This window comes from Aspergillus heteromorphus, assembly GCF_003184545.1.
Source record: "Aspergillus heteromorphus CBS 117.55 chromosome Unknown BO70scaffold_17, whole genome shotgun sequence".
NCBI lineage: Eukaryota > Fungi > Ascomycota > Eurotiomycetes > Eurotiales > Aspergillaceae > Aspergillus > Aspergillus heteromorphus.
Window position 1 is genome coordinate 85,147 of NW_020290422.1, and position 24,596 is coordinate 109,742.

The following is a 24,596-nucleotide window of genomic DNA, read 5'->3' on the forward strand; positions in this document are numbered from 1 at the left end:
ATAGCAATGTCTACTATGCGTTCGTCCCTCCAGGGTGCTCCCCGGGCCAATCGGGCCCCTGTATCCGGAGATCCGAGGCGCTACCCGGCCATCGGATTCGGACGCGCTGGCGTCCGTCAAAGAATCTCGACTCGGGACGGGAGCCGATCGACTTGACTAATATTACTACTATACAACAACCATGCCACGCTTCAACCAGCTATATATACAACCCTCCACTACAGCCATGTACCTCCATCAACAACACCACTTCCACCCTCATCCTTCTTCTTCTTCATCACCACCGCTACAATGACTACAAATCTCCCCCCACTCGACACCCTCCTGGGCCCTAGCCCACCCCCCAACCTATCCCAAATGCGCTACCAACGCTGGGCCTACCTGAACCCGCCCAAAGACCCCCAGTTCCCCTTCACCCACAAGACCGTCCTCGTCACCGGCGCCAACACAGGCCTGGGCTTCGAAGCGGCGCTGAAATTCGCACACCTCGGCTGCGCGCAGCTCATTCTGGCCGTCCGCACGCCCGCGAAAGGCCGGGAAGCCAAGAACCGCATCGTGCAAGCCACCAACTACCCGGAAGCACGCATCACCATTCTCCAGCTCGACCAGAACAGCTTCGCCTCCGTGCGCGCCTTCCCGCAAACCCTCTCCAGCACCCTCGGCTCCTCCACCCTCGACGTAGCGGTCCTGAACGCCGGAATCGCCGCCCCCCGATACGCCGTCAACAAAACCACAGGCTGGGAATCCGCCCTGCAGGTGAACATCATCTCGACCGCGATGCTCGCCATCGCCCTGATGCCACTCCTCAAGCGTCGAATCGCCGAAAAAGGCGAACCCGCCCAACTCACCTTCACCGGCAGCGTGGGCCACAAGTACGTCAAACCGGAGCAAATGCCCCCGCTGGACTCGGGCAATCTATTGCGAGTAATCAACTCGGCGGAGTTCTTCAACGTCGAGAAGAACTACTGCGTCATCAAGCTGCTGAATATGTATGTCATGAAGGGCCTGATCGATGATTATGTCCGAAGCGGCCCGGATGGAAAGACCCCGGTGTTTGTGAATGTCGTCTGTCCGGGGTTCTGTGTCACGGATCTGGGGAGGGAGTTTCCGTGGCATATTGTTGCGATCACCAAGGCTATACATTGGTATTGTGGACGGACGGCGGAGCAGGGCGGACGCTCGTTGGTTAGTGCTACGCTGTTGGGAGGGGAGGGCCATGGGAGGTTTTGGGTTAATGATGGGTTTCCGGAGTAAGTGCTTCTTCTTCTTCTTCTTTTCTTTTTTTCTTGGAGTGGATGTTTGAAGCTAATGTTAGTTGGTATATAGGCCGGCGGAATTGCTTACGAGTCCGGAGGGAAAGAGGTTTCAGCTTAAGCTATGGGGGGAGATTCGGGAGGTTTGTGAGAAGGAATTGGCTGCGTAGAGGGGCTTTGCTGAGGGAGGTGTCCCATCTGGCTTCGATGGGAGGTAGCTGTTGTTGTATGGATCATGGTGGTGCTTTTAAGGGGAGGATTGATACCCTGTTGTATTGTCATGTTTGTTAGTAGGCCGACGCACTCCGTGGATGGGTGCAGGGATTCGGTTTGAATGTTCATGTTGTTAGAAGAAATGATAGAATGCATCAAGTGGATCAATCCCATCGGGGTGGGTGCCTGGGGTGCCTGGTGCTTGACAGCCGGAATGTGGATCCCCCGCCGGCTTCTTTCTGCGCTTCTTTTCCGGGTCTCGACCTTCACCACCCCAACCATCCCGTCGATCATTTGTGCTCGAGTAAAAACCCCCAAGTCATGATAGCTGCATGCTGATTTTCAACTCCGGCCTCGTATCTCCCGCGACCTAGTGACGCCATACGAGTCAGATTTTAGCAAGCTTACCTCGGACAGGGGCTTCGACTCACTCCTGATGGCCTCGCAGGGCTCACCCACCTTATCAGTCCGACGGGCGTCCGATCATGGCCGTTTCCCTGCCCCCACTGGGCGCAATAGGCTAGGGTGACTCAAGAACACCAGACGCCGTCATATAAGATGTGCCGGCCGCGCAAATGAGTATGCGGCTCCTGGTCGCAGACCTCATCCAAACGGACCATGTCAGTCATGGCGTGGGATTCCCTCCCTGCCGGGTATCCGCCCGTTGTTATCGCTCTCTCCGGTCTTTTTGTCCTGTGTGGTCTGGGAAGATACATACACCTGCGCCGCGCAAGCATCAAAGTAGTCCCCAATTATAAGGGGCTGCAGAAGGAGGTCAGTCTGCGCCCTCAAGCTCCTATCCTTCATCACTCCCCGCTGCTTCTCACACACATCTAGCTGCTTGCTGTTCTACTTGCCGGTCTCCATCTCGCCGCCCTCATCTCTCTCATAACCTCCCATGCCACTCCGCTGTTCATCGCCTCGGCTGCTGCGGCTTTTGCGGCCTCGCTTCTCATTCCAGCCCTCTCATTCATCGAGCATGGTCGCTCGATCAGCCCATCCGCTATTCTCAACATATACCTCTTCGCGTCTCTGGTACTGGATGCTGTCGGAATTGCTTGGCTTCGGATTGTTACCGGCGATCGCTCCCCGTCCCCATGGAGAATTGCCGTGCTGGTAGTGACCTCCGTGCTTCTCGTGCTGGAGTCCCAGAACAAAAGAGCTATTCTGCGTGAGCCTTTTCAAAACGCCTCCACCGAGGAGACCGCTGGCATCTTCAGCAAGACATTCCTGGTCTGGATTCTCCCGTTGCTTCGGAAGGGCGACAAGCAGCTACTCATACTGGATGATCTCTTTGACATGCACAGTGAATTGTCATCTCAGCTGCTGCGTAGCCAGATGCTGAGACACTGGGGCAAACGATGTGAGTGCTGATCCGATTATTGTGCCACTTGTTTGCTGATGACTTCAGCACAACCGGAGGGCAAACACAGCCTGCTATATGCTGCTATCAAATGCACCTTCTGGCAGAATGCCAGAGTGTTTCCAATCCTGTTGCTAGTGATCGTCTTCCAATATGCCCAGCCTTCGTTTGTCAGCCGTATGATTGCCTTCGTAACAACGCCCCTGTCGAGTGAGGAGCAGCGTTCCGAGGCCTTGAAGCTACTTGTCTCTGTGGTCGTCGTCTTCGTCGGCTTCGCTGTACGAAACCTTCGCTACCTCTTACCCCATTGAGCCTTTACTAAGGATAATACAGATTGGCAATGGCTTTGCGGACATAGCCATGATCAAAGCGTCGTTGGCGGTGAAAGGAGCTCTGGTAGGAATCATCCATGAGAAAGCACTGACTGTCGGCGACAAGCCTCAGGGCTCACCGGTGACTCTCCTGAGTAATGATATCGCGGATATCAAAAACGCAGTCGAACATTTTCACCGGGTTGTGCTGTCCGCTTTCCAGTTGGCCGTGGGCATGTGTCTCTTGGCTGCAAAATTGGAGTGGGTTTGTCTGGTCCCAATAGCGATTGTTATTGGTAAGCTTCTCAACAAGTCGTACTGAGCCTCGCTAACCGAAACAGCGACTTCTCAAGGCAGCAAGCATGTTGCGGCCAATCTTGGCCCGAAACAGCAAGAGTGGAGTGGCGCGACAGAGAAACGGATTTCCCTGATCACAGCAAGCCTCGAACACATGAAAACGATCAAGATGATGGGAATGTCGGAGCACATGGCTTCGAAGATCAAGTCTGCGCGTGAGGATGAGCTCAAATGCAACACCTCTTTTAACTTTACAATTGTCGTGATCACTTTCGTCTGTATGTTCCCCTAGGGAGAAACATGTGGTATCCAATCTGACCGAATATAGCCGGCATCGTTAAGAACTTTTCGCCCGTTATAACCCTTGCGATATATGCAGTCCAAGCCAGACTCCGTGGTCAAGACGGACTCGATACTAACACAGCATTCACCGCGGTCGCTATCATCACTTTGGTCACTCAGCCAATGATTACCATGATGGTCGCGCTCCCTACGTTGCTCTCAGCGATGACCGGCTTTGATAGGATCCAAAAGTATCTGCTTAGCCCATCGTTTGAAGACAAACGGGTCCTAACCGACAGCCAAGGCCCTTGGTCCGTGAAGCTGAATGGGGACCCTGATGACCTGCCTGGTCAAGACGCACCTTTTGCGATAGAGATACAGGGTGCAACCATCCGGCCCGCACCTGATGCCGGGCCGGTTCTCAAGAGTATTGATATATCCATTCCCGAGGGCTCGCTTGCATTCTGTGCGGGGGCTGTGGGCACGGGCAAGACCACCCTCGCCAGGGCTATTTTGGGCGAAATTTCTCCAGACTGTGGAGTTGTCCGAACCTCTTCCCACACTATTGGCTACTGTGCACAGTCGGCATGGCTCACGAACGGCACAGTCCAACAACTCATTTGCGGCCCCTCTAGATCAAAAGACATTGATGAGCAGTGGTATCAGAAGGTCGTTTATGCCTGTGATTTGACTGATGATATTCAGCGAATGTCAAAAGGTGATCAGACCGTGATAGGCAGCGGCGGTGTCGTTCTTTCTGGGGGCCAGCGCCAACGAGTTGTAAGTCTTCAATTGGGGTTTCTAGATTGGTGACTAACTTGATCAGGCTTTGGCTCGTGCCGTGTATTCTAAGCTGAAAATCTTGGTTCTGGACGATGTCTTGAGTGCCCTTGACGCGCAGACGGAGGCACACATCGTTGAACGACTACTAGGAACGAATGGGCTTCTTCGCAATACCGGAGTGACGGTCTTTTTGATCACCCATACGAGTGAGTCATCTGATGTCTGAAAGTTGATCACGAAGCTTACACCCCTCCAGCCCAGCATTTTCCATTGGCCGATTATATTGTGGTTTTGAATGACGGACACGTCTCTGAGCAAGGGACATGGGACCAACTCCGGACCCAAAGCGGATATATCAGCAAAGTTATTCTCCATGAAGGTGACAAAAGACTCCACGAGGGTGGTGACGCGGAGGGGGCTGAGGTTAAGACTTCTGCCCCGGCCGAGCCAGAAAGGTCAATGGATCGGGTTCGGCAGAAAGGAGACCGTTCACTCTATTCATACTATTTCAGTACCATGGGATACTTTAATGTCTCGCTGATGGTGTCTGGGATGGCCCTCATGTCTGTATTCAGCATGGTGACTCAATACTGGCTCAAATGGTGGACAGATGCGGGCGGAAGCGGAGAGCAGTGGTCTTATATCGCAGTCTATATCCTACTTGCTGCAGCAACCTTAATAACCAACATCGGTTGGGTCTTCCTTTTGCTGGTGATTCTCGCTCCCAAAGCCAGCAAAGAGCTCCATCAGCGGCTACTGCGGACAGTGGTGGACGCACCACTCTCATTTTTCACGGCAGCGGATATCGGCACAACCCTGACACGGTTCAGTCAAGATCTCAAGCAGATCGATCGAATGCTTCCTGGGTCTGTTGCGGGAACGGGCCTCAATCTGTTCCGGCTTATCGGGCAGCTGCTGCTTCTGTTCGCAGCACAGAGGTATATCGGCCTGACTTTCCCCTTCTTGATGCTTGCCCTGTACGGCGTCCAGTTATTCTATCTCCACACGACTCGACAGCTCCGCTGGCTGGAAATGGAGTCCGCGTCCCTTGTCAGCAACAGCTTCCTGGACACTGTACAGGGACTAACCACGATCCGCGCATTTGGCTGGGAGGATGCCTTTGCGGCGGACAACAGTAGGTGTCTCGACACTTCCCAAAAGCCGGACTACAACATCATGTATCTGCAAACGTGGCTGCACTTTGCCATGGACCTCACCATCGCCGGGCTGGCGCTTTCTTTTGTTGTCGTTACGGTTCTTTTCAGGGATTCCCTCAGCGGTGGTGAGATGGGGATTGCCATGAACGTGCTCCTCAGTGCAAGCATCACCTTGCTGGTTGTATTGGAAACATGGACACACCTGGAATCGGCGCTGGGGGTTATTTCCCGCATCAAGAGCTTTGAAAAAGAGGTGGACCCGGAAAGCAAGCCCGGGGAGGACCACCAGCCACCCGCGACATGGCCTGAAGAGGGCACCGTTCGGTTTGAAGAGACAATAGCAGGCTATAAGTGAGTTAGAAGACCGTTTAGTCGTCACTCTTCTAACATCTTGCAGTGTGGAATCGACCGCTCTCAACCGCATATCCCTGCAGATTTCGGCCGGTGAAAAGATCGGCATTTGCGGTCGAACAGGAAGGTTTGTAGCCCATCTCCTAGAATAACAACTTCTCCTAACCTCACCAGTGGCAAATCTTCTCTCCTTCTGAGCCTCCTCCGTCTCATCGAGCTATCATCCGGAACCATCGCCATCGACGATCTGGACCTCCAAACGCTCCCCCGCGAGACAATCCGATCGCGCATCATCACCATCCCCCAAGACCCGCTTCTCATGAAATCCGACACCCTCCGCGAGAACCTCGACCCGACCGGCACCATCCCGGACGAGGAGATCATCGCCACCCTGGAAAAAGTCAGGCTATGGCATGTCTTCACGTCGCGAGACTCCACTGCACAAACCCAAATCCCCGACCCCTCCTCCGTAGAAATCGCCATCCAGCCCGAAACCTGCCTTGATGCCGCCCTGAAAGACTACCCGCTTTCAACCGGCGAGCAGCAGATGTTCTCGCTGGCGCGCGCCATGCTAATGCGGTTCACGCGCGGCAAGCTCGTGATCCTCGATGAAGCGACGAGTAACATCGACAAGGAGACGGATGCGTTGATCCAGCAGCTCCTCCGCGTGGAGTTCCAGGGGTATACGGTTCTCACGGTGGCGCATCGGCTGAATACGATACTGGACTCGGATAAGGTTGTTGTGTTGGATCAGGGGAGGGTGGTGGAGGTGGGTGCGCCGCGGGAGCTGGTGGAGAGGGAGAACGGGGCATTTAGGGGTTTGCTTGGGAAGTAGATGTAGATTTATCCAGGTTTAGGGATTTGGTTTAGTATTGCCTTTTTCTGAGAAGATTTTATAGTTTTTGTTAGAATGATAGCAATAGAAGGAAGATATCCCGCTGGAAGACTACTAGTTATATGTTAAGTTAGTTACTCGGAGCCGACGCCAAGATTCCTGACGTCGGGAGGAATTCTGGTGGAACTCCGCAACAACAACTTTCTCTTCTCCAACAATCTCATCTCACTTCCATCCATGGCTCAGCACTAATCGCTCACTCTCGCAATCCATCGCTCAGCGATCTTCCCTCGCGAGCTTACAAGACGACAACAACAATAACAATCACCCCACCACTCAAACACTCCTCCGTTCCATCCATCGCGTCGCAACCCGCAACCATGAACAACGACCAATTCCGCCGCCTCGTGCTCGACAAACCCGACTCCAGGCGCCCCCCCAACCGCAGCCCCAGCGATGGCACCTCCCCGGACCAACCCTCCCGCAGAGCCATGGGGGGAGCCACCCCGTCCGCCAGCGCATTAGGATCGCGCCAACGATCCAGCATCCCCATGACACCGTGAGCAATGCCCAATGCCCTCTCTTTCCCCCCCAAAAACACCCCCCCAAATAACTCATCTCCAATGTATCTAGTCGCACCCTAACAACCCCCTCCTTCGCGCACCAACTCGCCGAACACCGACTCTCCACCCAACCCCCCCCGAAACGATTCAAATCGTCCGCGGCCCCCAAAGGCAGCAAGCTGGCCGCGGGCTACCAAGACCGATCGGCGCTGCTGCGCTCACATGCGGACGAAGACGGCGAGGCCGGGATGACGGAGCTGGAGAAGCGCGTCCAGGCGCTGGAGGAGATGGTCAAGCTGGGACAGATTGATCAGGGGACGTTTGAGAAGCTACGGGGGGAGATGGGCGTGGGGGGCGATTTGGGGAGTACGCATATGGTGAAGGGGTTGGATTGGGCGCTTTTGAAGAGGGTGAGGGGGGGGGAGGATGTTAATGATTCTGCTGTTGGGGAGGGGGGAAAGGGGAAAGAGGGAGAGGAGGGGAAGGAGAGGTGGTGGGCGATGTGGAGGATGAGCTGGATAAAGTGTTGGGGGAGGAGGTGTCGGCTCCTAGGGTGAAGGTGAAGGAGAAGGAGAAGAAGAAGGGGGTTATGGCGCCGCCGCCGCCGCCGCAGAGGAAGACGAGGGATCAGATTCTACGCGAGTTGAGGGAGAGTCGCGCTGCTGCTGCTGCTGCTGCTGCTGAAGTGAAACCGGAGCCGGCGCTGGGGACGAAGTTTAAGCGGATTGGGGGGGAGTCGAAGGCGGAGAAGAAGCGGTGGGTGGAGCAGGACGAGACGGGGCGTCGGAGGGAGATTCTACAGATCACGGACGCGGAGGGCAAGACGAAGCGGAAGGTGAGATGGTTGGATAAGCCGGGGGAGGCGAATGGGGTTCCTGTTGGGTTGTTGGTGCCGGACAAGGATGCGAAGCCGCTGGGCATGGAGGTGCCGGCGGAGATCGCGTCCAAGATGGCCCCTCCGGAGGAAGAGGATGATGATATCTTTGCAGGCGTGGGGGATGACTATAACCCGCTGGGCGATTTGGGGGAGGAGGACGATTCGGAGGATGAGAGCCAGAGCGAGGATGAGGATGGCCAACAAGTGGGCGTGGGCGAGAAGGAGAAACGGGCTGAAACCGCCCCCGTCAGCGTCAGCGATACGAAGCCGGCTGAGACAACCAGCAAACCCCGAAATTACTTCGCTACATCTTCTACAGCGGAGGAGGTGTCTGAGGACCGGTCTAACCCCCTGGCCAGGGACCCGACGCTGCTGGCGGCCCTGAAACGGGCCGCGACGTTGCGGCAATCCGAGGAGGGCGCGGGTGACGCCGAGGAGGGCGGTTCGGAGACGGCCCTTCGTCAGAAGAGATTCCTGGAGGAGGCGCGGCGGCGGGAAGCCCTGGACGCGATGGACATGGACATGGGCTTCGGGGGCAGCCGCAACGACGACGACGACGAGGACGAGGACGTGGTGCTGGAGTCGGAGGGTCGGGGCGCGAAGAAGAGGAAACGGGGCCGAAGAAGAAGAAGGGCGACAAGGACAGCGCGGAGGATGTGATGCGCGTGCTGGATGGGAGGAGAAAGGAGTGATCGGATGGTTTGATACGGAGTGCTCCTGCTACATCTGATACTGCTGCTGCTGCTCCGTCCTTGCCATGGCGTGTCGGTCATTTGGGATTATTGTGCATAGCCTGCCAGCCACTGTGACTATGGCGTTTCTTTCATTTCGGCGCCACTGAAGTATCCTCTCCGCCCCTGAGAGTTGACCATCTGTCTCGACGACCTTTATTCTGTACTTCGGAGAGGCTTGTCGATTGTAATAGCTGACTGCTATGGTGGGAATTTAATTGTCGAGCTAGTGCTTGTAGTTGATGAGGGAGTATATTTGGGACGGAATATCGGATGGTTCTGCCTGAACTGGCTGGCCAGGTTATGCACGTAAGTCATAAAGGCAATGCTGCTTGGTTCCGACAATCAGGACCCGCATCTAGGGTGTATTTGCGTAAAACTAATACATGACCTCAACTTCCACAAAGTCATCCATGAATGATAGAATTGATTCTCCACCAATCCTTCGAGCTTCACTCTGCGGTGAGATTCTGCCGGACATACGGGCACAAAGTAAAGGTCACATGACATACCGCCCCAGCCTTACAAATTAAATAACATACACGTGACTGTAGATGGCACTGACTAATCAGCAAGAGCTCTGATCCCCACAATTTGCCATTTTCAACAGTATCGATCTACTTAGATCCATCGTCCCTTGTAATTAATATCCAGATTGTCCATTGACAACTCGCCGCTCATTCCATGCATACATCCAATCCATAGCGCAGACAAACACGTCCACATCCACATCCACATCCATGCATCCTCTCCCGCGCACTCCACGCCCCATCCTATGACACCATTTCCATCCGGCTGGCCCATCCAACCCAAACCCAAAAAGCATACGCAGAGATGCTCCGAACAGCCCTCCCCCTCTCCAACCTAGTCGAATACACCGGCCTCTCAGGCGCGCGCTACCTGCCCGGAAAGCCCGCGCACGGAAGACCGTATAACCGCGAACGCGTGCAATGCGCAACGTCTGACCTCCCTCAAACCTCTTCCCCTCTCCCCCATATACACAAATATATTAATTCACTAATACTAACCACCCCCCTCCAGATCCGGCCTCGAGCAATTCATCCTCAAAGACATCTCCGAGAGGGAATTCGATCAGTTTCGCGAGAACATCCTGCCGCAATTGGCTTCTACGGAATGTCCGCATCTGCGGCTCCCGTGCGACAGTATCATCGACGACGCCGGGCGGCGCATCTTGGTGTACAGGCCTGCCACGGATGATTTTCTCAGTTTGGTGAAGAAGAAGCAGTTGCCCGAGGGGAAGAGGGCGCGGGGGCGCGCGACGAAGAGGATTTTGAAGGCCGTGTTGAGGGGCATTGCGGAGTTGCATGGGAGGGATGTGGTTCATATGGGTGGGTGGTTTATTTCCTTCTATCATTTGTTGATTATATCATTTTATTGTTTTGATCGTTGGTCGTTTCGTCATCGTCGTGATGATGACGATGATGATATAAATCCACCGTCCCAGACCCAGACAGCAGCAAGCTAACCAATACAGACATCCGGCCGGACAAAATCCACTTCGACTGCCCCCCCGACTCAGCCCCAACCATCCAAAGCATCCAACTCGCCAACCTAGAATCAGCTCTCTACCTACCCCCAGGCCGTCGCTCCTTCCGAGGCAAATTCCTCGGCCACCCCAGTTGGCGCAGTCCGGAAGCCATTCTGGGCGCAGAGATCAATAAACCGGCGGATATGTATTCCTTCGGGACACTTGTACGGCCTTCCCTTCCCCCTTCCCCCCTCCCCCTTCCCTCCTCTCTACCAACAAACCTACCATATACTGATGAAAAAAAAAAAAAAAAGTGCATATGGGCACACATCTCCCAAGACGCATCCATCTTCGCGGCGGACACCATCCCACTGCACGACGGCGACGACCCGTGGGCCACGCACGCGGTCGTGCGCCTGCAACGCCAGATCGGGTACTTCGGGGACGAGAAGGGGATGGCGGGGCTGATCCGCTACGTCGGGGAGGAGCGGCAGGGGACGTGTGCGTTTCTGAGGCGGCTGTGGGTGGAGAGGAGCATTGATGCGGGGGGGCTGGATTGGGGGAAGGGCGATGGCGGGGGGCGGAGGGGGAGAAGTTTCGGGAGTTGGTGAGGGGTTTGATGGCGTTGGATCCGAGGGGGAGGTGGTCGGCGAGGGAGACTTTGGGATGTCGCTGGTTTGAGGGGGTGGAGGATTGGGATGGGGAGGCGGAGGCTGCTATGTAGCATGCATCATTATCATCATAATGTACATTACTGCAAATAATACTACGGAGTACTTGGTTACATATATACATACTATACACCCCCTCACATCCGCATTCCCCGGATCAAACCCCAACATCCCCGCTACCTATATATCTATCTATCTAGTTTGTCACGGAAAGTAACTATCAACGACGGGGAAGGGGAGAGATTCCAGCTCAGCCCAGCCCGCATCCACATTTACATCTGCATCTACTCATACATAAGTATCCATATTCGATCCTATCCACGTTGCGTTGCATCGGCGGTGTGGACGGGACGGTGGTATAGATGTATGCGCAACAATAGGCAGGAACTCCTCTTGTATTTATGTACATATGGGTACTCTGTGTCTGTATCTGTGTCTGGAACCCGAAAAAAAAAAAAAAAAGAAAAAAAAAAAAGCAAAATACATCTCCGTACATGCAGTGCAGCCTGGAAGCGGTCCACCGGGTATAAGTACTATACACCACCAGAAGTAGCAGCAGCAGCAGCAGCAGCAGCCGCCGCCGCCGCCCGGTTCCCTCTATCTAGTAGAGGTGGGTAAATATCTCTCATCCTATCAACAACCCGGAGGCAATTGTAACAGGGCAGTCACACCTGTAATTATCTTCAACAGCAGGTACCAGGTTGGGAGGGGTTTGAGAGAATATAACAGGGAAGGTGGAGAGAGAAGAGAGGGGGGGGGGGGGGGGAAGGGGTTTTCTCTGAGTAAGTAAGTAGTAACTAACTACCTGCTTGTAGTTAGTTCTTCGTAAGCTCTCGTGTAGAAGGATCAATCAGGCATGCAGGCAGGCAGGCAGGCAGGCAGTGGACTGTTGACTAAGTACCTGTGGACTTCATCCAGCAACGCGCAGGTAAAAAACTCCCGAGGCCCGACTCGCGGACCGGACAGCCAGCGCTGGCAGCGGTGGAGGCGAGGCGAGGCGCTTACAAGCCTGTAAGGTACACTACGTATGTACCTACCTACCTACCTACCTACACATACCTACGTGTGTACACGCCTGTGCCTGGCATCAAAACCCAACGACCCCGACGCCGAAGCCGACAGTCTAGATAGCCCAACAACATCGGTGAAAAAAAAGAAAATGGACCACGAATGGGGTGGTGTCATTGGCGGCGGGAACGCAATCTGAAACGCCAGGGGGGGGGAGGCAAAGTCAGGAGTGGATCGGCGGTGACGGAGGGGTTCGTGGGGGGGGAGGGGATGTTTGTTGTTTGAGAGTGTCGGTGGGGGGAGGGTTGAAGGTGATATGAGTGGTGGATGGGAGGAGGGGGGTTAGGTTGGGACTAAACTAACCACTGGGTATCTACTTAGATTCTGTTTGGATTCTAGTGGACTGTGGATGAGAAAGGAAGGATAGATAGATAGATGGATGGATGCCTTGAGAATTGGAAAGTTGATTGGTGAGGGTCAAGTGTTGTGGTGGTGAGGAGAGAGCGGGGTTTGGGTTTGGGTTTGGTTTGGTTCCTGGTCCTGTTCCTGAGCCGGATACCGGATGATGGAAATGATGAGATTAGTTATTGGGTTACATTGTCTGTTTGTCTGCAGTCTGTCGGGTTGTTCGGAGGGTGGATGGAGTCAGCTGATGGTGTACAGTGTACGATGTACCATCAGTGTACACGGTAGTACGACTGTTCTGCAGGGAGTCGGGCTGTCCTGGATAACAAACTAGTGTATGGATGTCTTCGGGTGTCAGTCAGTCAGTGCCAGTGCCAGCGCATGTATGGCAGCTAGCTGCAATCGGACTCTATGGTTCTGGTCGCGGATCCCGGTGTATTGATCGATCCCCTCCATACAGTTTACAACCTCTGTCTCCTGTGAGATCCCTGAGGACTGCATGTAGCCCCATTCTTGGTCTGCGATTCCCATCCACCCCATCAATCGCTTTCCTCTGATTATTGATACGGAGCATCCCCGTCAGTCCACCATTCTGGGATGATTTGATACAGTACAGTCTCCAGTCTACAGTCTACTTACATTCTACAATCTACACAGCAGTACGTAGTAAGTATGTATCCATCTCCTCAGCAAACAAGTCAGACATCACCTCCACATCCCACATGGCATGGCCAACGAAGCCTCCGCGCCCACCCGGACGGGATCCAGCCAGCCCGTGATACGTCACCCGGTCGTGGAGTGTCTCAGCATCCAGCTAATGATGGCGCCGCAGCCTCGTAATACACACTACAAAGTATCTACTCCGTAGTTACCTACCTATCTACACAGCCAGCATGGTAGTTAGTTAGTTACTCACGGAGTCTTGTCTCCATCGGTCTATCCATCCCACCCCGCCCGACAGAGTAAGTCCCTAGAACATGGCGACCGGGATTTCGGTAGATTTTGGTTGTCCAGCAGTATACTAGTAACAGTAACAGTAACCGTAACCGTAACAGCCATAACGAATCCAGTCCGCAGTCGCCTTGGATGCCTGGCCTGGAGATACTTACACAGTGATAAATAATAAGGACAACCTACAATACCTATTACCGACGTGGGTTGACCGGTAAACCGCCACGCAACCCCCAAACGTCAGACGGGATAAAAATAATCAACCACCACCACCACCATCCGGGCGATGCAGAACTGTTTTGGTTTGGTTTGGTTTGAGTTGGTTCCTGGCCCCCATCTCAGGGGGATTCACCAAGCTGATCCTCAAGTGGTGTAGGTATGTATTATTGTCAACTGTGTAACTAAGTCGGTACCTACTTAGTACTTACTCGATGTAACCAAGGGGGCCATTATCGCTTTTGGTCGCGTAAGGGGGGTAATGTAGGTAGATATTCTACGGAGTACGAGAGATCGAGAGATCGATTTGGGTGGGCAGAGAGAGGAATGATAAGTACCTAACTAACTGTCTGTGACTGTCCGATGGACTCGACCCGTCCGCGATCGCAGAAACCACTACCGAGTCTGGACTGGACTGGAGTGGGGAGGGGAAAAGAGTCTGAGCGCTAAGCAGGCCGCTAAACTAGTCGGCCCTAACTGGCGGTGGTCTGGCCGCTGCCAGGCCTGGTGGTGGCTGCAGAGGGCGCCGGAGGTGTCAATGAAGGCGTTTTCTGTGGTTTTTTTTTTCTTAAAAAAAAAAGAGAAAATATACAGATGGAAAAGGAGAGGGGGAGGAGGGGTTATTATGGTTGGGCAGATTGGGAAAAGGATGATGGATGGGGGATGATGATGGATCGACTGGACCGACCGAACGGTCAACCAGCTGTAAGCTTCCGTACCACTGCAGGAACAACCACTGCAGGATTGGTTTGGATTCCCCCAGACGCTCGTCAGCAGTTAGCAATGCCAACCGCCAGGCACACACACACACACACGGCTAATTAATGGGCAAGTTGTCGGTGTTGTCCCTGCACGACACATGGATCCCGTCCGATGACGTTCCATGGATCCCGCGCGGTGTGGACGCAGGGGGGGGGGGGGGGTTCAGGCACCCGGACGGTCCAGTCCATGCATCCATGCATCCAATCCATCAGTTCAATCAAACGAACAATGGAACAAGAAAGCAATGTTCCGACACTAGTTCTGCATCCGTATTGGCATTAACCATCAGAAAAGCAGAGGTCCGAAATAGCCCCTAAAAAATAAAAGAAAAAAAAAAAAAAACCGCCCTTCCCAAGAACCTGACAGGGCTGATTGGGTGGACCGGAATGGGCGCCTACCAACTTGCACCTTTGCAGCTTTGCAGAGATGGAACCGCCGGACCCAGCCCTAAGACGGGCCTGCCAATGCTGGTCTGTTTGCTGATTGCTTTGGGTCTTTCTCCCGGACGAGGCCCGACGCCCTCGACTATATAACCGCCCTCTGATCCTTTCCTCTTCTCTTTCCTCCTTCTTGCCTCACCTTTTCTACCTCGTTCACCCTTTTCCCTTTCCCTCTCCCTCTCCATCTCCCTCCTTTGACCATACCCCCCCTACCTGTGCCGTGCACGGTCTAGTCATTCCTTCGAATCCCATACATACATACATACATACATACATACATATTTGCCAGACTATTTCCAGTCTTGCATATCCACTCATTCATTGGTCGAGGGAACCGAGAGAACAGGACTTCTCTCATATATACTACCACCAACCCACCACTCCACCAGACAAACCGACCCCAAACCTTCCTCACCCATCAAAATGGTCTCGATCAAGTCCCTCCTCACGGCGAGCGCCCTCGCCAGCGCGGTCCTCGCCATCCCTCACAACGCCAACCCCCACACCCACAACCACCGCTCCTCGCGCATCCCCTCCAAGCGCACCAGCAGCAGCAGCAGCAGCAGCAGTGGTGGCAAACGCGGCGCGGCGTACAACACAGCCACCAGCGTGAAGACCCTCTCCTCGGGCTCCTCCGGCAACGGCACCATCAGCTGGGCCTACGACTGGAACATGTACGACGACGGGACCCTCCCGTCGGGCATCGAATACATCCCGATGCTCTGGGGCAGCAAGATGTTCGGCACATGGTTCACGGCCATCGAAGCCGCTCTGTCCAGCGGAAGCAACTACATCCTGGGCTTCAACGAGCCCGACGCCTCCTCGCAGGCGGACATGTCTCCCTCCACCGCCGCCTCCGCCTACAAGAACTACATCACGCCCTACTCCGGCAAAGCCAAGCTCGTCACCCCGGCCGTCACCTCCTCGACCACCTCCGGCGAAGGCCTCAGCTGGATGAAGTCCTTCCTGTCCGAATGCTCCAGCTGCGATCTCTCCGTCCTGGCCGTCCACTGGTATGGCGACTCGGCGTCTGAGTTCAAGGAGTTTGTCACAGAGGCTATCCAGGTCGCCTCCGATTACGACCTCGAGGAGACGTGGATCACTGAGTTCGCCCTCACCAGTGATATGTCCGCCGGTGGGGATACCTCTGCCGGCGCGAAGTTTCTGGATGAGGTTATCCCCTGGTTGGATGCCGAGAGTGGCGTCGGGAGGTACGCTTATTTCATGTGTGCTGATGGGTATTTGCTCGATGGTGAGAGTTTGAGTGATAGTGGGAAGGTTTATGTTGCTTGATTATTTTTTTTTTATAACTCAAAATTTCTTGATTGGTTGGTTGGTTGGTCGATGACTGATTGACTGACTGACTGACTGACCTTCTTGGTTAACTTTCTTGGGGAAGCTTTTGTATTGATGTGAGGTTGGTGGGTGGCTTGGTGATGTTTGGAGATTGTTACCTTATTGTTGATACCTTTTTTGCTCTCTCTTTCTTGTTTTTTTTTTTTTCTTTTTTTTTCCCCCTTCTACGCTACACCACACTACACCATCGATAGAACATCCATCTATCTATCTGGAACAGTAGTAGTAGGTCATGGTAGAAGGAGAACGTCGATACCAATTGCTTTTTATTTTTTTATTTTTTATTTTTTTCCCCACCATCACTCAATCACTTAAAAAAAAACCTTTCACATCAAGTAAATAAATACCAAGTAGATAGAGTTCAACAAATTTCAATGAAATATGAAACACATTCCAATTAATCCAATTAATCCAAAGAAGAAGAAGCAGAAGAATTAATTACATGCCAAAACCTTATATAGAGGGGAAAGAGTAAAATGTAAAAGTAACAAAAACAAGGCTCCGCTCCCAAACTCACTCAGGTCAGGTCAGGTCAGGTCAGGGGCCCGCGCCGGACCAACTATTGGCGGGCGATCCGTGGGTGGGAAACGCCGCAAAGTATTCGGATTGGGTGGGGGCTCTTTACTCTTGAGTGAACCGTGGGTGGGGGGGATTCGGCTGGATCATGGATGGGCATTGGGTGGAGAGGTGAGGGGAGGGGAGGGGAGGTGCTGGTCGGTTTGCGGTCGAGGGCTGGTTGGTTTGGGTTGGGTTTATCTTCTTTCTGGACTGGCTTCTGGTTTCTGGCTTCTGGCTTCTGGCTTCTGGCTTCTGGCTTCTGGCTTCTGGCTTCTGGCTTCTGGCTTCTGGGCTATGGGATTCTGGGTCTCTTGGTCTCTTGGTCTCTTGGTCTCTTGGTCTCTTGGTCTCTTGGGGTGGGGTTGGGAAGAGAGGGAGGGTGGTTTTTATTGTGGTTTCTTTTGTATGTGTGTGTAATGGTCTTTGTGCGATTATTTTTCTGGGGTTGTCTTTATGTTTGGAATTGTCTTTGTGTGTGGTGTTTGTGTTACTCATGGACATTTTCCTTAGGGGTTGACAGGTTGAGACTGTCAAGTCAAATGGGGAGAAGGCAATAACAGTGACAATGATATAGATATAATGGTAGGTGGCCTAGACTTATTGCTAACTTTTAGCTGATTAATGATTGGTATGTTTGTCTGCTGTCTGCTCTGCTGTCTGCTATCTGCTATCTGCTATCTGTTCAGTAGGTAGTAGTAATATAATCATCCATCGTCAGAGGTCTATTATACATCCGTAACGCCGTCCGTCCGTCCGCTCGCTTTTCCCTAGATAATATACATCACCCATCCGGCCCTGGAGCCTCGCCCATCGTGGCATCTGCCATCTCCGTGTCCTCCGGTTCATGCGCGTGTCCGTTGGGTCCTTCGGGGACGGTGGCTTCGGGGCCATTCTCCGGGGCTGTCTCGGGGTGGCCATTCGTCTGAGGCGTAGCATCGGCGGCCTCGGCATCGCCCATCTCTGCATCATCAGTCGTCTCTGTCGCCTCTGTCGCCTCCTCCCACACCCGCACCGTCCCGTCCAGCCCGCAGCTCACCAGCAGCCGACTTTCCCCCATCGAGCACGCATCCACCCCCAGCACCACCCCCGCATGCCCCTCGATGCGCTGCAGCACCTGCTTGCTCACCACGTCCCAGCACAGCACCGCGCCGTCCTCGCTGCCGCTGACCGCGAACGCGTGCACCGGCGCCCCCGACACCCCGTACACCCCAAAGCCGCCCTGCAGGCTGTACTTCCGGTTGGCATGGCCCTGGTAGGTCTTGATGCAGCGGCCCTCCACGTAGTCCCACAGTCGCACGCAGTCGTCCAGCGACCACGCCAACACGTATTTGCCGTTCGGCGAGAACTTGACCGCCGTGACCGGCGGGTTGTCCTCGTGCACCAGCGTGCGCAGGCACTGGCCCGTCGCGGTGTCCCAGATCCGAATCAGCCCGTCTGTCGCGCACGACGCCACCAGCGTCCCGTCCCACACGACGTCGATGCCCCCGACCGGGTCCGAGTGCGCGGGCAGCGACCGCATCACCCGCGCCGACCGCACATCCCACAGGAACACCGCCTCGTCGTAGGACCCGCTCACGAGCATGTTGCCTTTGGGCGAAAACGCGATCTGGTAGACGTAATTATGGTGGCCGACGAAGGGGATCGGATGCGCTTTGCCCTGTACGCCGTTAGCCAACACACACTCACCCCCAACATCACCCTCAGCTGCGAGTCACTCACTGTCAACACATTCCACAGCCGAATGGTCTTGTCATCCGACCCCGACGCAATCGTCGCCCCGTCTGGACTCCACGAAATCGTCGAAATCCCCGCGAGATGGCCCTCGAACGTATGAATCAATCTGCCCGTCACCGTATCCCAAACCTTTACCGCTCCGTCCGCCCCTGCACTAGTCAGCGAAACTCAACAGCAAGAAACTAATAAACCCACCTCCACTGGCAATCATCGTCGAATCCGGGGAAAACCGCACAGCAGATACCCCGCGCAGGTGCCCCCGTAGTAGATACTTCTGGTGATAGTTGACCTTGTCCGGTTTCGGGGGTGGTGGCGGCGGCTGCGGCACGGGCGTGGGCGACGAGCGTTCGGAATACGTCTGATCCACGGCTACATCGGGGTCGTCTGCGGCGGTTTCGATCTCCTCGACATCTGCTTCCGCGCCGTCCTCAGGCTCGGGGGGCTCGGGGACATTGGGCTCGGGTTCATCGTCGTCGTTCTCGTTCTCGATCTCGTGATCATCGTCATCGTCGTCGTCGTCGTATCGCTCGGACGACTGCTCCGCGGAGGCGGAGGACGGCGAAGCATTGCGCTGGCGCTCGCGGTCGCGGTCGCGGGCACGGGCCGACCAGTACTCCTTCGCGTCGACGGCCAGCTCGTCGGGGCTTTCGGAGCCGCTGAAGCTGCGCGATCGTCGGTAGGGGCGTTGTGGGGGGTATGCCTTCTGGATGCTCCAGCTGGCGCGACGGCGTTCGGCCTCGTCGTGGTCGGAGCCCGCGGCCAGTTCGTCCGACGACGATTCTACGGGTGAATGGATGAAGCCATTCTGGGGGTGCGGCGGGGTTTCCAGACGACGGCGCTTGGGGCGATGGGTGGAGCCATCCATGAGGAGCAAAATGGGCGCGCGAGACACACGAAACGAGAGTGGGAGGGAGGGAAGAAGGGAAGAGAGACGCCTTCGCGATCGTTTGCATTTCTTTCATCCTCTGCCCATCCCTCGTGACGATCCGCCGCTTTCGGGCAGGCGGTGAGCCCGCGCCCCTGGCGCGAGGGAAGGCGGTGAGCCATGATTTCATCGACTGCACGACTTTCCATCAGTCCATCAAGCATCTCCTCTCGACTAATCCACCATCTTCTTCTCCTCCCTCCTCCCTCCTCCCCGACATGCCCCTTCTTCTTCCAACTAACCCCTACCACTACTCCTACAGCTACCATTCCACCACCAAAATGACCACCACAACCACCACCACCGACCCCCCTCCTCCTCCTCCTCCACCCCCCCACCGAAATCCGCATCCTCACCCTCAACTGCTGGGGTCTCAAATACATCGCCAAACACCGACACGCGCGGCTCTCCGAAATCGGCCGACAACTAGCCCTGGCCTCTCCGGCGCCCGAAATCGTCGGACTGCAAGAACTCTGGACGCAAGCCGACTACGACTCGATCCGATCCCAAACGCAACACATCCTGCCGTACGGCAAATTCTACTACGGGGGGATCTTCGGCGCGGGCCTCGCGATTCTCTCGAAATGGCCGCTCGAAGAAAGCAGCATGTACGCGTACCCACTGAACGGGCGTCCGACCGCCTTCTTCCGCGGCGACTGGTACGTCGGCAAAGGGGTGGCGTGCGCGCGGATCCGCTTTGGAGCAGATGCATCGGACGTCGCAGAAGTCTTCTGCACGCATCTGCACGCGCCGTACGAGCGGGAGCCCAACGACTCGTACATCTGCCACCGGACGGCGCAGGCGTGGGAGATCGCGAAGCTGATGCGGGGCGCCGCGGAGCGGGGCCACCTGGTTATCGGGCTGGGGGATTTCAATATGGTGCCGTCGTCGTTTGCGCATCGGTTGATTCGCGCGCACAGCCCCGTCAAGGACGTGTGGCAGGCCATGCATCCGGATTCGTCGGTCGCGGCGGCCATTGATCCCGTCGAGAAGAAGCGGGGGAAGCCTGTGCCGTCGGCGGAGTTCAATCTGACGGAGAATGGCGCGACGTGCGATGGACGGTTCAATACGTGGCGGTGGGAGAAGGAGGATCAGAAGAGACTGGAGAAGGGCGTCGATCGCGTCGTCGATGGCTTGGAGCCGTGTCCCAGGGGCAAGAGGCTGGATTATATCTTTGTCGGAGATGGGGGGTATGCGCCGTTGTTTCCGCCGGCGAGGTGGAGGGTCCTGTCGACCAGTATTTCCATGACGGAGAGACATCCCACGCTGAGGTGCTCGCTGAGTGACCATTTTGCTGTCGAGGCGGTCATTACTCGCGCTGGGTCTGCTGGGGAGGGAGAGCAGCAGGGCGGCTATGCCGCGCCAGGCAAGCCATTAACACCAGAGACATACGATGAGATCATCGCGATGATCCACACGTACGTGGCCAGGGAGCGCTCCCAGCGGCGCTGGCGCATGGCGCATTTCATCGCCTCCGTGATTGTCTCCATTGGCTGTATGGTCGGGGTGTGGTGGACGGGCGACCATCTCCCCTACGTGGCGTTCATCCTGCTCTTCGTGAGCACGCTGAACTTCGGGGCGGGCATCTTGGACGGTCTGATCGGGGGTCTGTTCATGTCGAGCGAGCTGCGCGCGCTCAAGGAGTTCGAGTGGGAGGTCCGCAACGCGAAGCAGATTGTCGAGGCGGCGGGGGGCAAAAAGCTGGAGTAATCGCTGGACGGTACGCTTTTTGGATATTGATTATGTTTGAATGTGTGTGTATTTGTATTTATGTACGTATTTTCTACTGGCAGAGTATATAATTTGGGGCCGTGTATGCTTAATGAATGTGTTTATAGTGTTTGTTGTCAGTCAGGGGACTATTGCACTACTCAGAGCTACGGTAGTAACGTATACCAAGTGAATCTACACTCAACCTAGTTCTTCCTACGTCCCATCATGGTAATCATAACGAGTGTCATTAACTGCACAATAACTAATCATTCCTCATAGTGGACATTCTCCCATCTAACCGGCAATCCATTCATAGCGAGCGAAACAGACAATCAAGACAATCGAGTTTCGATTTACTCAGCACACTCGCGCTGACGGACATCAAAGACCTTAAGAGCCTCCTCAGCAGCCTTGACACCACTGAGCACCATGGCGCCAAAGGTAGGACCCATGCGGTTGAAGCCATCGATCTCAGACAGCTCCATACCGCCGATGATCAGACCCTTGGTGACCTCGCGGGTGTTCTTGACGATGGCGTCCTCGGCGGAATTCATGTCCAGGCCGCGCATGCCACCCAGCTTGTCGACACTGTTCATGGAAACCAGCCTCTTGGCGCAGAAGGCGCCGAACGGGCCGTCGTGGCCGGTGGTGCTGATGATGATGGGCGCGTTGATGGTGTTGGGGTCCATGCACGACTGGTCGTCGTGGTGGAGAGTCACCAGGGTCCAGTTGGTGACGACACCGGCGATGCGAGTCTCCTTGGGGTTGCCGTTGGGGGAGGGCCGGGTGATCAGGTCTTCGACGCTGGTGGCGTTGAAGAGCTTGACGTTGGGGAAGGTCAGCACCTTGGACAGCAGCGTCGAGGTGAAGAGCGAGGCGTGCTTGACCACCACGTAGTTGGGGTTCGTGAGGTCTTCTTCGTAGGGCACGCCGATCTCGTTGAGGAAGAGCTCTGCGGGGCGACGCATCACCATCGCGGAGAAGAGCTGGCCGCCGAGCCAGGCACCGCCGCCTATACTGTGTTAGTGTGTGGAAGGTTTGGATTAGGGGAAGGGAGGGGACGGACCTGGAGACACATTGGCCTCGACGATGGCGATCTTCAGGTCGGGACGCGCCTTGGCCAAGACGTACGCGGTGCTCAGACCGCAGGACCCAGCGCCGACAATCACAATGTCACTCTCGGCGTACTTGTCCAGGTCCTGGAAGTAGCGTCTGGTCATGGCACGGGAGACCTGGCTCTCGCGGATGGGGGCGAACTTGAACTCATCCCACTTGCCTCCGAAGTGGTCGAGCAGCTTGGTCTGAGAGGCCTGGGAGACGGGGGCGGTCGTGGTCTCGGGGACCACCACGTTGGCCTTGATGCCGGTGGGGGCAACAGTGGGCTCGAAGATAGCAGCGGGGGGAGACATGCTGTTGGTGTTGGGTGGGGTTTACGTTCGAGTCACGTAGTGACTGGGAACTGTTAGATATTCTACCGCAAGGGGGACGAGGGAAGGCATGATCCTTTCGCTGGTATTATCCAGATCAAGTTTAACCGTATATTCTCAGAACGAACCCCGCGTCAGCAGCATGGTTCTCGACGGAAGACCCGACCAAGAGCCACGCTGGTGACGCGTGGGAACGAACACCGGTCCATGCCCAGAACTACCTGAGATACCTGATCGTTGTGCAGCCCAGCCAAAGGCATTGCATGGCTTCCATCTGAGACCCGAAGGTCGACGTAGGTGGAGATTACATTGTGTGGTTGGTTTCTGGCAGAGGTTAGCACGGTCTAGACTAGGTGAGATGGGATGGGATGGGAGAGATGAACTTGGTTGAAGCTTGATGAGCTTGGGAAGATGGAAGTTGGATGTTGGAGAGATGGAGGGAGTAGAAGGGGAAGGACGAGGGAAAGGCGGGGGAGGGGCAGGCCTTAAGTAGTGCTGCGACTACGTAATGGTGGGGAGGGGAGCCGGGGTGCTGTCGACCGCAAGTACTTAATGGAGGCCCCCTCGACGATCCCTCCGACTCTGCCCGTGTAACTTTGGCCGGTGACCGGATCCAGGGCCCGGAGTGAAGTCATCCTCATGCCCACAATGATCGTCGCCATTCTATTATTGTGACACAATTGTCCCGTCTCCCGTCTACCGAAGACCGGCCTCCCGGATGAAGCAAATTAAGCAATAGGAGAAGACGACATGAGTCACGAGGAATCAATTGGAATGTTTGGGAGGACAGGGGGTTACTCTTACCTTCGGCATCGATTGAGAAATAATCCGTTCATCTGTCCCACAAAGTCGGAAGGGAATCAACCAACGTTCCTAGTTCTGTTGTCCGTTTACTGGCAATCCTACGAATCAAGACTTCGGTACAAAAACATAGTAATCCCGGAACCGAAAAGGTACTACTGGTCAAGACTCATGCTTAGACTATTTACATATCCAGATTTTGTTCTTCATAGCCGGTGGTAGTCGCTTGGATGACCTGTGACCACATAATGATAATGGTTTTCGGCTGAGATCCTCATAATCAAGCCAAATTGCACTGTCTTCGCAGACCGGGAAACTGCAAAAGAGGCGATTTCTCTCGGGCGTGGCGGTCTTCCAGCTGAAGCTGAAACGAAGTTAAGGGTCCCTTCCCATGGTCGAGAAACAACACCGAAACCTTGCCGTGAAAAAAAACAACCAGCATTGAAAACAAGTCCCCAACTGAGGTCATAATCCCACAACCGCACCCGGTATACATACCCGAATGTCCTTCTTGGACCCTGATCGGTGGGTAATCAGGCCATTATCGAAGACAGATGCCAGACTGATGACGGCAGCAGTGGCGGCCTCTGCGATTTCAGGATCCCAGCTATTGTGGTTGCCATCGATAGACACGAAAAAGCCAGCCACTGGGTCGGCGTACCACTCCATAATCCCCGTCAAATCGGCAGCGTCTCATACCATTCCCGACGGGGTCATAGCACTTCGCAAACAGTGCATGGAGGTTCAATAAACATAGACAGTATCGCGTCTGGATCTTTCCTTCCTGAAGTATAGCGCTGTCTCAAAAACACAGTGTATGTATGACCCAGTCGTTTACATCCGCTACCTCAAGTGCGCGTTTGAAACAGGTTGTAGACAAGGCGCCTCTTCGGAGCAATGACTGGTTAGATATGCCTTGGCATCACTCGACAGCAAGATATTCTACGATTATGCAAATGCATTCCAGTCCTCATTGTCAACGTCCTTCTGCCATAGAATGGTCCAGTCGTTGGCTTCTGCTGCCTCAAGCGCACGCGACAAACAGATCTTGTAGGACGCTCCCTTCTTCAGCAACAAGGTAATGGAGCTAACTAGGTAGGCTTTGGCATCATCCGCAGTTCCTG

The 24,596-nt window shown here is 54.9% G+C and overlaps 9 protein-coding genes across 9 annotated transcripts; 7 read left to right on the plus strand and 2 right to left on the minus strand.

The window, feature by feature from the left end:
• The first annotated feature begins 148 nt into the window (after positions 1-148).
• On the plus strand, positions 149-1,618 carry BO70DRAFT_388057 (NAD(P)-binding protein). Its single transcript, XM_025545951.1, has 2 exons — positions 149-1,250; positions 1,327-1,618. The coding sequence occupies exons 1-2, from the start codon at positions 292-294 to the stop codon at positions 1,421-1,423; spliced, it is 1,056 nt and encodes a 351-aa protein (XP_025398150.1). The 5' UTR covers positions 149-291; the 3' UTR covers positions 1,424-1,618.
• Positions 1,619-1,751: 133 nt separating this feature from the next.
• On the plus strand, positions 1,752-3,190 carry BO70DRAFT_59722 (uncharacterized protein). The gene is made up of 4 exons (XM_025548572.1): positions 1,752-2,240; positions 2,304-2,829; positions 2,900-3,107; positions 3,163-3,190. The coding sequence occupies exons 1-3, from the start codon at positions 2,085-2,087 to the stop codon at positions 2,965-2,967; spliced, it is 750 nt and encodes a 249-aa protein (XP_025398151.1). The 5' UTR covers positions 1,752-2,084; the 3' UTR covers positions 2,968-3,107; positions 3,163-3,190.
• Positions 3,009-6,845, plus strand: BO70DRAFT_388058 (P-loop containing nucleoside triphosphate hydrolase protein; the record flags this gene model as incomplete). The annotated part of the gene is made up of 8 exons (XM_025545952.1): positions 3,009-3,107; positions 3,163-3,436; positions 3,482-3,715; positions 3,766-4,499; positions 4,546-4,708; positions 4,759-6,010; positions 6,057-6,137; positions 6,185-6,845. The coding sequence occupies 8 exons, from the start codon at positions 3,009-3,011 to the stop codon at positions 6,843-6,845; spliced, it is 3,498 nt and encodes a 1,165-aa protein (XP_025398152.1).
• A 226-nt stretch (positions 6,846-7,071) lies between these two features.
• BO70DRAFT_430136 (uncharacterized protein) lies at positions 7,072-9,366 on the plus strand. Its single transcript, XM_025548132.1, has 3 exons — positions 7,072-7,404; positions 7,479-7,818; positions 7,917-9,366. Exons 1-3 carry the CDS (start codon positions 7,226-7,228, stop codon positions 8,943-8,945), a joined length of 1,548 nt encoding a protein of 515 aa, XP_025398153.1. The 5' UTR covers positions 7,072-7,225; the 3' UTR covers positions 8,946-9,366.
• Positions 9,367-9,636: 270 nt separating this feature from the next.
• On the plus strand, positions 9,637-11,116 carry BO70DRAFT_430137 (uncharacterized protein; the record flags this gene model as incomplete). Its single annotated transcript, XM_025548133.1, has 4 exons — positions 9,637-9,975; positions 10,058-10,365; positions 10,512-10,729; positions 10,820-11,116. The coding sequence occupies exons 1-4, from the start codon at positions 9,851-9,853 to the stop codon at positions 11,114-11,116; spliced, it is 948 nt and encodes a 315-aa protein (XP_025398154.1). The 5' UTR covers positions 9,637-9,850.
• Positions 11,117-15,105: 3,989 nt separating this feature from the next.
• BO70DRAFT_363106 (glycoside hydrolase family 128 protein) lies at positions 15,106-16,484 on the plus strand. Its single transcript, XM_025543484.1, has one exon. It carries the CDS (start codon positions 15,382-15,384, stop codon positions 16,249-16,251), a length of 870 nt encoding a protein of 289 aa, XP_025398155.1. The 5' UTR covers positions 15,106-15,381; the 3' UTR covers positions 16,252-16,484.
• A 1,005-nt stretch (positions 16,485-17,489) lies between these two features.
• BO70DRAFT_338655 (WD40 repeat domain-containing protein) lies at positions 17,490-19,503 on the minus strand. Its single transcript, XM_025541214.1, has 3 exons — positions 18,802-19,503; positions 18,592-18,755; positions 17,490-18,529 (listed from the first exon to the last, which is right to left on the minus strand). Exons 1-3 carry the CDS (start codon positions 19,469-19,471, stop codon positions 17,654-17,656), a joined length of 1,710 nt encoding a protein of 569 aa, XP_025398156.1. The 5' UTR covers positions 19,472-19,503; the 3' UTR covers positions 17,490-17,653.
• Positions 19,482-21,339, plus strand: BO70DRAFT_388062 (inositol phosphosphingolipid phospholipase; the record flags this gene model as incomplete). Its single annotated transcript, XM_025545953.1, has 2 exons — positions 19,482-19,509; positions 19,962-21,339. 2 exons carry the CDS (start codon positions 19,482-19,484, stop codon positions 21,239-21,241), a joined length of 1,308 nt encoding a protein of 435 aa, XP_025398157.1. The 3' UTR covers positions 21,242-21,339.
• A 206-nt stretch (positions 21,340-21,545) lies between these two features.
• Positions 21,546-23,100, minus strand: thiA (thiamine thiazole synthase). Its single transcript, XM_025540365.1, has 3 exons — positions 23,055-23,100; positions 22,311-22,995; positions 21,546-22,256 (listed from the first exon to the last, which is right to left on the minus strand). The coding sequence occupies exons 2-3, from the start codon at positions 22,651-22,653 to the stop codon at positions 21,598-21,600; spliced, it is 1,002 nt and encodes a 333-aa protein (XP_025398158.1). The 5' UTR covers positions 22,654-22,995; positions 23,055-23,100; the 3' UTR covers positions 21,546-21,597.
• Between the last annotated feature and the right edge of the window lie 1,496 nt (positions 23,101-24,596).